Source organism: Dendrobates tinctorius, unplaced genomic scaffold, assembly GCF_039654945.1.
Source record: "Dendrobates tinctorius isolate UK_male_01 unplaced genomic scaffold, ASM3965494v1 ptg000245l, whole genome shotgun sequence".
In the NCBI taxonomy this organism is placed as follows: domain Eukaryota; kingdom Metazoa; phylum Chordata; class Amphibia; order Anura; family Dendrobatidae; genus Dendrobates; species Dendrobates tinctorius.
Window position 1 is genome coordinate 7295526 of NW_027361912.1, and position 12296 is coordinate 7307821.

At 47.8% G+C, this 12296-nt stretch overlaps 1 protein-coding gene across 1 annotated transcript in view; it reads left to right on the plus strand.

The window, feature by feature from the left end:
* Window positions 1–12296, plus strand: part of LOC141060798 (zinc metalloproteinase-disintegrin-like protein H3) — a 187038-nt gene that overhangs the window by 123944 nt on the left and 50798 nt on the right. The window contains exon 12 of the mRNA XM_073557153.1: window positions 11343–11520. Within this exon, the coding sequence (XP_073413254.1) occupies window positions 11343–11520 (178 nt within the window). The remainder of the gene's footprint in view (window positions 1–11342; window positions 11521–12296) is intronic.

Sequence of the window (12296 nt, forward strand, 5' to 3'; positions counted from 1 at the left end):
TTTTGGGATTTATTTTGTCTCCGTCAACTATTGAAATGGACCCGGCCAAGGTACAGGCCATTTCTGATTGGGTTCAGCCCACTTCTTTGAAGGCCCTCCAGAAGTTTTTGGGTTTTGCTAATTTTTATCGGAAATTTATAGCAAAATTTTCTAGTATTGCCAAGCCATTGACTGATCTGACTAAGAAGGGTGCTGATGTGTTGAATTGGTCTCCGGAGGCTGTTTCTTCCTTTCAGGAGCTGAAGCGAAGATTCACTTCTGCCCCGGTTTTGCGGCAACCTGATGTCTCACTCCCGTTCCAGGTAGAGGTGGACGCTTCGGAGATTGGTGCAGGAGCTGTTTTGTCCCAAAAGGATCCTGTAATATCTAAAATGAATCCCTGTGCTTTCTTTTCCCGAAAGTTCTCTCCATCTGAACGTAACTATGATGTGGGGAATCGGGAACTGTTAGCCATGAAATGGGCATTTGAGGAGTGGAGACATTGGTTGGAGGGAGCTAAACATCAAGTCGTGGTCCTCACTGACCACAAGAATTTGATTTACCTGGAGTCGGCCAAACGCTTGAACCCTAGACAGGCTAGGTGGGCCTTGTTTTTTTACACGTTTTGATTTTGTGGTCTCTTTTCTTCCTGGCACTAAGAATGTCAAGGCAGACGCCCTCTCTAGGAGCTTCTTTGCTGATTCTCCTGTGGTGACCAAGCCTGCTACCATCTTAGGCGAAGGGGTAGTTCTTTCTGCCATCTCGCCCGATTTGAGACGCGCTCTGGAAGAGTTCCAGGAGGACAAACCTGAGCGTTGTCCCAGTGGAAAGTTGTATGTTCCTGACCAGTGGAAGAAGAGAGTGATGTCTGAAGTTCATGGCTCTGCATTGGCTGGTCATCCAGGTATTTTTGGTACTAGAGATCTGGTGAGTCGTTTTTTTTGGTGGCCCGCCTTGTCTCGTGATGTCAGGAATTTTGTGCAGTCCTGTGGGACTTTCTCCCGGTCTAAACCTTGTTCTCGCTCTAGTGGGTTGTTGATGCCTTTGCCGGTTCCCAGGAGGCCATGGACCCATATTTCAATGGATTTCATCTCTGATATGCCTGTCTCTCAGAGAATGACTGTTGTTTGGGTGATTTGTGATAGGTTCTCTAAGATGGTTCATCTTGTACCACTCCCTAAGTTGCCATCTTCCTCTGAGTTGGTGCCCCTGTTTTTGCAACAGGTGGTTCGCTTGCACGGGATTCCTGAGAACATTGTATCTGACAGAGGAGTTCAGTTTGTGTCTAGATTTTGGAGGACTTTCTGTTCCAAGCTGGGAATTCAGTTGTCCTTCTCCTCTGCTTTTCACCCTCAGACCAATGGGCAGACGGAGAGAACAAACCAGACCTTGGAGTCGTATTTGAGATGTTTTATTTCCGCTGATCAGGATGATTGGGTTTCATTTTTGCCCTTGGCCGAATTTGCTTTAAAAAATAGAGCTAGTTCTGCCACTTTGATGTCACCTTTTTTTTGTAACTTTGGGTTTCATCCTCGATTTTCTTCAGGGCAGGTGGAGCCTTCTGCCTGCCCAGGTGTTGACACTGTGGTGGAGAGAATGCACCAGATCTGGGACCAAGTGATGGATAAGTTATCTCTCTCCCAGGAAAAGGCCTAGCGGTTTTCCAACCGACATAGGACGATTGGTCCCCAGTTTAAGGTTGGTGATATGGTTTGGTTATCATCAAAAAATATCGCTATGAAGGTGGCTTCTCCTAAATTTAAGCCTAGATTTATTGGACCTTACAAGATTTTGTAGATTATTAATCTGGTCTCTTTTCGTTTGGCTCTTCCTGTTACATTTAAAATCCATAATGTGTTTCATAAGTCCTTGTTGAAGAGGTTTGTTGAACCAGTAGTTCCTGGGGTGGCACCTCCGGACCCTGTATTGGTTGAAGGTAACATGGAATATGAGGTAGAGAAGATACTGGATTCCCCTCTGGCTAGACGGAGACTCCAGTATTTGGTTAAGTGGAAAGGTTATGGTCAGGAGGATAATTCCTGGGTCTCTGCCTCTGATATTCATGCCAAAAGATTGGTGTGTGCCTTTCATCGGGCTCACCCTGATCGCCCTGGTTATCATCAAAAAATATCGCTATGAAGGTGGCTTCTCCTAAGTTTAAGCCTAGATTTATTGGACCTTACAAGATTTTGGAGATTATTAATCCGGTCTCTTTTCGTTTGGCTCTTCCTGTTACATTTAAAATCCATAATGTGTTTCATAAGTCCTTGTTGAAGAGGTTTGTTGAACCAGTAGTTCCTGGGGTGGCACCTCCGGACCCTGTATTGGTTGAAGGTAACATGGAACGTGAGGTAGAGAAGATACTGGATTCCCCTCTGGCTAGACGGAGACTCCAGTATTTGGTTAAGTGGAAGGGTTATGGTCAGGAGGATAATTCCTGGGTCTCTGCCTCTGATATTCATGCCAAAAGATTGGTGCGTGCCTTTCATCGGGCTCACCCTGATCGCCCTGGTGGTGTGGATGAGGGGTCGGTGACCCCTCCTCAAGGGGGAGGTACTGTTGTGAGTTCATTTTCCCCTTCACCATTGAGGTCTGATGAACTCCCTCTTCTGGTGAAGGAAGGTAGTGAGGCTGATTACCAAGCACCTGGGCAGGATGATGATGACTGGGTGACGGGAATTACTGACTGGATATAAGGCAGCCGACGCCCTTCTGCCTTGCTTGTGATCTCTCTGAGGGATTCTAAGAGACCAGTCTGATTCCTGCTCCTCAAAAGCTAAGTTTTCTGCTCTACTTTTTGCATTTGTGTTTTGTTTTTGTTTTGCATTGTTTTCCTTGATTTCTGCCATTCCCTGCTGGGGTGAGCTGAATTCCTTTTTGCTCTGTCTTCAGAAAATACCTGAGTACTGATATAGTCTTTTTGAAGCCTAGCGTCTTCAGGGCTTTTTTCCCTATCAGCTGTTGGCTCTTGTTTTGATAGGGTTTTGGCGTATTACAGACAACAGCTTTTCTATCCTGTCCTATCTAGTTAGCTTGGGCCCCATCATTTGCTCAGCCTATATTTCTATCTGTGTGAGTGTTTTTTCATCTTGCTTCACCGTCATTATATGTTGGGGGCTGCCTATTTCTTCGGGGTCTGCTCTGGGGCAGTTTAGATTTCCCTTTCTGTCTTTAGGCTATATAGTTCTCCGGCTGTGATCGAGGGGTCTAGGGCACCGTAGGAACCCCCCACGGCTACTGCTAGTTGTTGTTGATAGGTTCAGGGGTCTGCAATCCGATAGCTGCCAACTTCTCTGGTTTTCTGGACTTAGCTAGTATTTCTGTTTTTGCCTCCTATGGTGAATCATTCATAACAGAGAAGATAGTCCCCGTTTATCGCAGAATCGATCACCAGGACCATAACAGAAGGAAAGAGTCGCATTACAAAGCCAGTGTAGTTCTCTCATCTGTAACCTGAGAGAGAAAACAATGATGTGGTACCAGTAATCAATCAACATTGACAGTAGGAATGAGACTTGCCTGGATCCGGAAGAAAACAGATCAGTTAACCTGAATGAAGAACTCATCATAACAAACAGGGCTCCACTACATCAGGACCAAGCAGCAACTAATAGACTTTCTTTTAAGCTACAGAACTGTGAGTGCACACCAACGTTCAACTGTGTTATGGTGTAGAGCAGGTTTCTTCAGCTAGAGTGCTGTAGCAGTGTGGCCCTGTTATCGGAAGCCAGGTAGGAAGTTTGAAGAGACTAGTCTATAGAAATTGTTTATACTGAACTACTGTTATACTATACTGTTTATATTGAACTTTGCATCACCGTAGCTGGAACACAGCTTGTGTGACACACTCCAGCTATCTATTTTTCTATCTATTATTGCAGCTTTAATTACAATATATGTTCTTATTTTCCAGCATATAATCCTTTGTCTTTCCATAAAGCCAGTGTTTTGTTTCTGCCTCCGCATCTACTGTACCATATTTGAGTCCTGCCCGCTACAGGTGCACCATGTCCTTAGGTTTGGTTTGGACAGTCACTTCTGCTATGAGGTTTCCTTTAAAACTATCTGGATGAGCCATATATCTCATTTTCCATCCAACACAAGTATCCAGACACACCATTATGTGTTAGCACCACATTCCTTTATTTTCCTCATCTAATGTATCTTATTTGAATCCTACCCAGTGGTGTAGTTCAGGCACTGCTACAAGTGACGCTGCAAGCAGAGTATGGTCACAGAGATGGAGGCTGATAGCAATGGTGGTGTTGTTAATGTGATTACCACAGGCAATGGTTGAACCCCTGTAAGCGCCCTCCCTATAAGCTTGTTTAGCATTCTGCAACAATTTGATGGCCAGAATATATCACTGTCCGAATGGGGGACCAAATTGCAGAGCACTGCTAAGATTTGTAATGTCAGTCCCGAGCTACAAGTGCAGATTACTCTGGCTGCCCTGGAGGGTGAGACCCGCAGAAACGTCATCCTGCAACTGGAAGCCATGCAAAACACCTTGAAAGAAATGGTGAAATTTGTGGAGGAGCTATATGGTGAAACAGCTAGCGCAGGGCACCTCCGTGCAAAGTTCTACTGGCTACAGTGGGAAGGGGTCTCCAAATATTCCACGGCATTACAGGAAGTAATAGCAGATGTGCAAAAGAAAGAGGCAGATGGAGTAGGTGGCATAGGATCTCTGGACTGGATAGTATGAGAACAATTGGGACTCTACAGTATGCCCTTGAGCAGGGCCGGACTGGGACTAAAATTCAGCCCTGGCATTTGAAGTTACACAGGCCCACTAGTCACATGGTGACTATATAATATCTTTGTACACTTGTAGGTTACAAGAAGTGAGAGGAGATTAACACGACTATATAACATGTAGTCACAGCTGTGCCCAGTATTTCAGCTCAGTCCTATTTATTGCTTTTAGGTACAGTACTCCTCCCAAATCTCTGTCCCCTTTTGTACGCACGGTAACAGAATTCCTGGCAGAACTGCTCTCTATTGGGCAACCAGACCCCCTGGTCATAGCTGCCCCTATCATACCTCCCAACTTTTGAAGAAGGGAAAGATGGACAAAGACTGTGGCGCGCATAGCGCGCCGCTGCAAATTTTGCCCACGCCCAGCCACACCCATTTCACAACTAGTCACACCCATGTACACACCTAATCGCACCCATTTAGCACTGCTGATCACACTGACTGGTACTGAGGGCACAGTGGCTGGCATTATGGGCACACTGACTGGCACTAAGGAAGAGAGAAAACAGAGAGAGAGAGAGAAAAAAGAAAACCGAGAGAGAAAGAAAGGGGAAAGAAAGAAAGAACAGTGAGAGACAAAGAAAGAACAGTGAGAGACAGAGAAAGAACAGAGAGAGAAAGAAAGAGGGGAAAGAAAGAAAGAACAGAGAGAGACAGAGAAAGAACAGAGAGAGAAAGAAAGAAGTAAAGAAAAGAAAGAAAGAACAGAGAGAAAGAGAGGAAAGAAAAAGAAAGAAAGAGGGGAAGAAAGAACAGAGAGAAAAAAGAAAGATTAGAGAGAGAAAGAAAGAACAGAGAGAGAAAGAAAGAACAGAGAGAAAGAAAATGAGGGAAAGACAGAACAGAGAATGAAAGAACAGAGAAAGAAAGAAAAAGAGAGAAAGAAATAAAGAAAGATTCTACAAAGATACTATAGCAGCCCGGCTCCCATTGTAGTGCCCACCTGAGCCTCCCGGTGCAGGAGGTATCATGATCCGCTCACATGGCCGGCATCCCCGATTCCAAGGCGATCCTGCTGTCTGCGCTGTCGGAGGAGGACACGATGATGGATCTGAAGCATTCCTGGTTCCGTCACAATCTCCTCAAGAAATTCTCATTTCCGGTCAGCTTCCAGCACATCACTTCAGGTGGAACGTCATGTGTGTGTTTTAAAATGCTCCTCGGGGCTCCGCCGTGTACTCCTGTGTCCGTGGGAAAAGCCCGCTTTGTATGCTTTGTACACACTTGGCTCCTCTCCGTACATCCCGTACACACACGGCTCCACTCCGTCCACCTCGTACACGCGTGGCTCCTCTCCGTACACCTCGTACACGCGCGGCTCCGCTCCGTACACCTCGTACACGCGCGGCTCCGCTCCGTACACCTCGTACACGCGCGGCTCTGCTCCGTACACCTCGTACACACAGGGCTCTGCTCCGTACACCTCGTACACACAGGGCTCCGCTCCGTACACCTCGTACACTCACGGCTCCGCTCCGTACACCTCGTACACTCACGGCTCCGCTCCGTACACCTCGTACACTCACGGCTCCGCTCCGTACACCTCGTACACTCACGGCTCCGCTCCGTACACCTCGTACACTCACGGCTCCGCTCCGTACACCTCGTACACTCACGGCTCCGCTCCGTACACCTCGTACACTCACGGCTCCGCTCCGTACACCTCGTACACACACGGTTCCGCTCCATACACCTCGTACACACACAGCTCTGCTACATCCACACTGTAAATCCTGACCCCACACATACATACCTCAACCAGTACCATGACAACAGCAAAGCAGAGTCTTGCAGACGGTAGAGGCAAGGCTGAGCGCACAGGACCTGTGATGAGGTCACAGGAGAGGCGGAGTCAGGGGTGACATGATCGGGGGTCTGGACAAAGGCTCCTGCTGATCATGTGACCTCCTGACTCCTCCCCTCCTGTGACCTCATCACAGGTCCTGCGAACAGAGCGAGCAGGCAAGCGAGTGCGACGCTGTGAGTGGCTGCGGAGGGGAGGGGGTCTCATGCTAAGGCGAGGATGGGGTGCGTGGGGGGAGGCGTGGCGGCGTATCTCCCTGCAGTGCGGGAGGAACTTGAAACTATCACCGCCGTGCCCGCAGAGGGCCAGCGGCAGGAGCAACAGTGGCCGCAGCAGCTGGCAAGCGGCCACCCGCGGCCCACGTGACAGCGGCCCAGCGGGAAAATGCCCGGTTGGTTATATTGCCAATCCGGGCCTGCCCTTGAGGCAAGTCCTGCATGAGCGAATTAGAGTGCATCCTGCTTTAAGCTTTCGACACAGTAAAGAAGAAAACCATCTGGGCCGTAAGGAATGAAGAGGCTCTGATCAGAGTAGTACAAGATCTGCAGAGTTCCCTGAGTGTTATGCAAGAAAAGTTGACTCAAATAGATAAGAGGATGGGAACTGACTCCGGCTCAGAAGCCGCCTATCCAGCCATACAAAATCCTTATTGGGCCTTCCCTCAGGGTCCTGAACCTGAGTCCTCCCTATGCAAATATGCTGAACCACTACAGTTCTCCACCTACTGTGCCTGTATGTCGACGGTTCTATCATGTTCCTCAGTATCATCCATTGGCGGGCACTCGGCCTGAGTCAATCTGGGCCCCGAGGCTAACTTTTCAGGTTCCAAGGGCACCTACTACACGCAAATAAAGAGAGAATCGTCAGAACACACACTGTTGGCATTGTGGAAATAGAGGACACTTTTCTAGGGGGTGTTGGAGTGAGTTGCAAGGACACCCAGAACTGCCATTAAATTTATGGCCCCTGAAGTAGTGCAGGGGAGTTAGAAAAACTAACCATTCCGAACATCTGGTTGCAGGGTGTCCCATCCTGCAAGCAGAGTTTGAAGGCATCTCAGTGCACTGCTTAGTGGATATCGGGTCACAGGTAATGATAATGCCTGAGTCATACTTCAACAGTTACTTTCAAGCGATGACCAAGCCAGAGCCAGAGATGTTGAACTGGGTAACAGAGGCTAATTAACAACCGATCACCATCAAAGGGGTCGTGTGGATGAATGTGCAGCTATGTGGACAAGATGAGGGAAGAAAAGGCATCAAGCTGGCTTCCGAGCCATTCAAAGAAGATGTATCGCTGATAATGGCCATGAATATCGTGCGAAAGTTTGACTAGATCATGTACACTAAACAGGGGCCTTGCTACTGAAAACAGGCCACTCCACACAAACCCACCTATAAAGAGTTATCCGAGTGCCAAGAAGGGTATCCCTCACCCTCCCTCCTTGTCGGGAAACCATACTACCACTGCCTGTGGTAACCTCCCGCAACCTTGAATGTATGGAGGAAGTCATCAGACTGGTGGGCTTTGGACAGGTTGGCCAGAATGCCCTGGTAGCCCGTAAATTAGCAGTGGTCCATAATGGACAAGTACTCATAAGAGCTGTGAATGTGGGACAGAGAGAAGTCTGCTTTACCCCAGTAGCTGAGCTGGCTCATTTGTTCTTACATCAAAGTGAAGTGCTGAGTCGGAAAGAAGTGACTCTGGCCCCGATAGATGATACAGTCTGGACCCTGGCATTCACAGCCAAAACAGAAGAGGCAAGACCCCAGAACAGAATGAGCAAGCCGTCTTGGCCCAAATGGGAGTAGGTGTGAAGGCTCTCGATCCAGATCATATACAAGCATTTTAAGCAATGCTGTAGGAGAATCAGAATGTGCTTGCCCGCCACGACAACGACTTCGGCTGCACAGACTCCATCATCTAATGATATGCTAACGGGGGACACTTCTCCAATCCGAGAAAGATATCATCAGATACCTTCCAAGCTGTATCAGGAGTTAAAGACCTTGTTGAAATAGATGTTGGATTCGGGAGTGGTGCAGAGATGTCAGAGTCCATGGCCAGCCCCAGTGGTGCTTGTCAAGAAGAAGGACTGAACCATTTGTTTTTGCATGGACTACTGGCAGTTAAATGCATGTACCATACAAGACTTACACCCCCTGCCTGCATCGAATAGTCCTTGACGTCCCTAGGGAAGGCTAAATACTTCTCCACTTTGGATCTAGCTAGCAGGTACTGGCAGGTACCGTTGGCAGAAAAAGACATGCAAGACAGAGTTCATACTCCCCATGGGACTATTTGAATTTAACAGAATGCCATGCGGACTATACAATGCACAGGGGACCTTCCGACTGCTGATGAAGTGCCTAGGTGACATGACACTACTCTGATATACCTGGATGATATCATTGTGTACTCCGTTACCTTTCAGGAACACCTGAACAGACTTGGGCAGTTATTTGGGCAATTAAAGGCCCATGGCCTCAAGGTAAAGCCAAGGAAGTGCCATATTTTCAAGAAGGAGATCGTGTACCTGGGCCATAAGGTGTCCCAGGATGGAGTTCTGCCTTCCCAAGGCAAGAGTTGAAAGCTTACATTGAATTGGCTGGGTAGTATCGGGGGTTCATGAAAGACTATGCGAAAATAGCAGTTCTTCTGAACAAGCTGCTAAGGCTGGGCTACCCAAGAATCAAAGCATCCCCAGAGAACAGAAACAGGAGGAAGCCATCCAGACCTCGAAAAGGGCCCTGACATCGACATCCTGGCTTATGCAGATTTCGATAAGCTGTTCCTCTTATACACTTATGGCAATCTCTATGTACTTGGGGCAGTCCTTTCGCAAATAGATGAGCACGAAAGGGTTATCACTTATGCCAGTTGGTCCCTATAGGATATGTAGTGAAACCCCCACAAATACAGCTCAGACTATACATCAAGGCTGAGGATGGCCACCTTTTAGAGGGGAGGCATGTAGGGGGTAAAATCCTACTAACAACTGAATTACACTGTGACTTTAAGAGACAATGCTCGCCTCTGATTTGTGTGCATTTGTTTAGTCCTTTCTCTAGTAGTCTGTAGTAATTGTTTATACTGTTTATATTGAACATGGCATTGCCATAACTCTCTCTTTCTATCTATTATGGCTGTTACCGTTGAGTCGCCCTCCCAGGGCCATGGGGTACTTGGTACCGGGCCGGTGTCGGCGGGATGTGTTACAGCAGCGGTGACCCGGTCCGTGGCCCTAGGCGCCCAATTAACAGGGGAAGATCGAATGGTGGAATGTAGTTAATGGAATAGTTCGTGGCGCCACCTGTGGTGTTCGGCAAGTGAGATTTTAAGCCGACGCTGCGTGCAGATCCTCTGGGGCCTGGTGGTGTGTTGCAGCCAAGATGGTTAAGCTCCCCACAGGTGAAGCTGTAGCCCCAGGGCAGTGTAGACGTAGGGGTAAAGGAGAGGCACAAGCGGTGTAGTAGCTGGTACACAGATGTAGCAGTGCTGGGTGTGTTGGTGCAAGAATCAATGAAGGACACCAGGACTTGTAGTTCCAAAGCTTTACTCCCAGTCTGTGGCACTCACAGGTGCCTGCCTCCATACTGTGTCCTCCGGGTCAGAGACTCAATCAACCTCCAGGCCAGATGGAATGCTCCCTTCCAACGCTCCGCCAAAATGTGCCTTTCTGAACGTCTCCTCTTATAGCGCCTTTAAGTGTGAAGTACTCCTAGTACTGAGTTACACTGGAGTGCCTCCTGACAGATGTTCCCAAGAACTCTACTTGTATGGCAGACAGCTGTAGACTGCTTCGGGGACTCCTTACTCCTGAGTCCCGGCTCACTATCAATGTTGCTGTTGTGCCACCAAGTCTTAGATGGGAGTAGTGCACTTACAGCCCACTACTCCACCGGTGTCTGCTGTAGAACCATTAGTGTCCATACAACCTCGGGGACCGGGCCCCAGCCTTGCGCTTAGAACTTCTAGGCAGGGTTCTTCCTCTAACCTACGTCCTCTGTTCCCTTTTACCCCTACGTTCCGTACTAGTCTTTCCTTCTTATGGAAGATCAGGTTTCTGTTCAATGTCTTTCTCCTTCTTTCCTTTCCCGTGCCAGCAGACCCAGGTCACTGAGATCTGCTGCAGCTCCTCCTTCCTCCATCCCTTTCCCAGGGATCTTCTGTCCTCACTCCTCTCTGAGTGACTGCCTGCCTGACTGACCTCTAATCCTAAACCCTCCCGCTCTTTTATGTATTCTAACTCCACCCGCCTCCCAGCACGTTTCGTGTTCCAAGCAGGGAGCCACCAAAGGTGCTCCGCTACACTCCAAGCAGGGAGCCGCAATGTGGCTTTGCTGAACTACTGTGTTGTGTGGGATGCAGATGTTGGAGCGTGGTCAGGAGCCTCCAACTTACCTGGATGGTGCGGTACCACACCTGAGGAGGAGGTGCAGTACCTCTGTGGCAACCGAGCCTCAGGGGCGCCACACCATTACAATAACTTAGTCTTATTTTCCTGCATATAATCCTCTGTCTTTCAATAAAGCCAGTGTTTTGTTTCTACCTCCTCATCTACTGTACCGCATTTGAGTCCTGCCCGGTGGGGGCGTTCATGCACCGCTACAGGTGCACCATGTTCCTAGGTTTGGTTTGGACAGTCACTTCTGCTATGTGGTTTCTTTTAAGACTATTTGGAAGAGCCCTGCATCTCATTTTCCATCCAACACAAGTATTCAGACACACCATTATGTGTTGGCACCACATTTTATTTTCATTCTCTACTTAAATTATTTTTTGTCTTCCCTTACAGCTCCAAAACTCCATATGTATTTAGCTCCTGCAGTCTCACCAAGTATCAGGCATTCATTTTTGACCAGATGCCGCAGTGCTTGAAAGTTAAACCATCAAATCTAAATATTATATCCCCTGCGGTGTGCGGAAATAAATTCATAGAGATGGGTGAAGAATGTGACTGTGGCACCGTGCAGGTAACAACTGAGCATTCTCAAAAAAATATACATATTACATGATATATTTATTAATGTAGCCATAAGTAGCGTGAAACAGGGACAAATTACCTTGTCACAAATTATCCTGCTGCATTTTAGAATAAATATAGTATAGAAATAAGTCAAGAATCAGGAGAAGAGTCAGCAGGGCGGTTCCCACTGGCTTCTCACCTGCTGGTTCAACTTGATTGACAAGAAAACTCGGATAGGGAGTAATAGGTAGCTGGACAGGATAATGAAAACATTATTGGAACTGCCTCCTTGACCCTTTTTCTCATTTCCATTCTCTAGCATTTCACTGTCACGGTTTTATTCTTTGGGCAGGATGGATCTACTGATTTTTGTTTTTTTCCTGGTTTTCATTAAACCGGTGGGTTATATAAGGATATGCCAGAGATGCCACCATGAGGAATACCGAATTTTTCAGACTATAAGATGCATTTTTTTCCTCCAAAAATGTGGAGGAAAATGGGGGTTGCGTCTTATAGTCTGGATGTGCCGATACTGGCTGTGGTTGGGAACTGGGGTAGCGGAATCGGCGGAGCAGCGGGGCACAGAGTCAGGAGTCGGCGGCTGTGGCTGACTCCTGAGCCCCCTGCTAAAGAGAAATGAATATTCACTGCATTCCACTCTCAAGTAAGGCAAAGAGGTAACTAAGGTTATAGGAAGGAAATGGTGTGTGTGTGTGGGGGGGGGGAGGGTGTTTTAGGTGTCACCTGTCTTATGTTTGACAGGGGAGAGATTCATTTCAAACC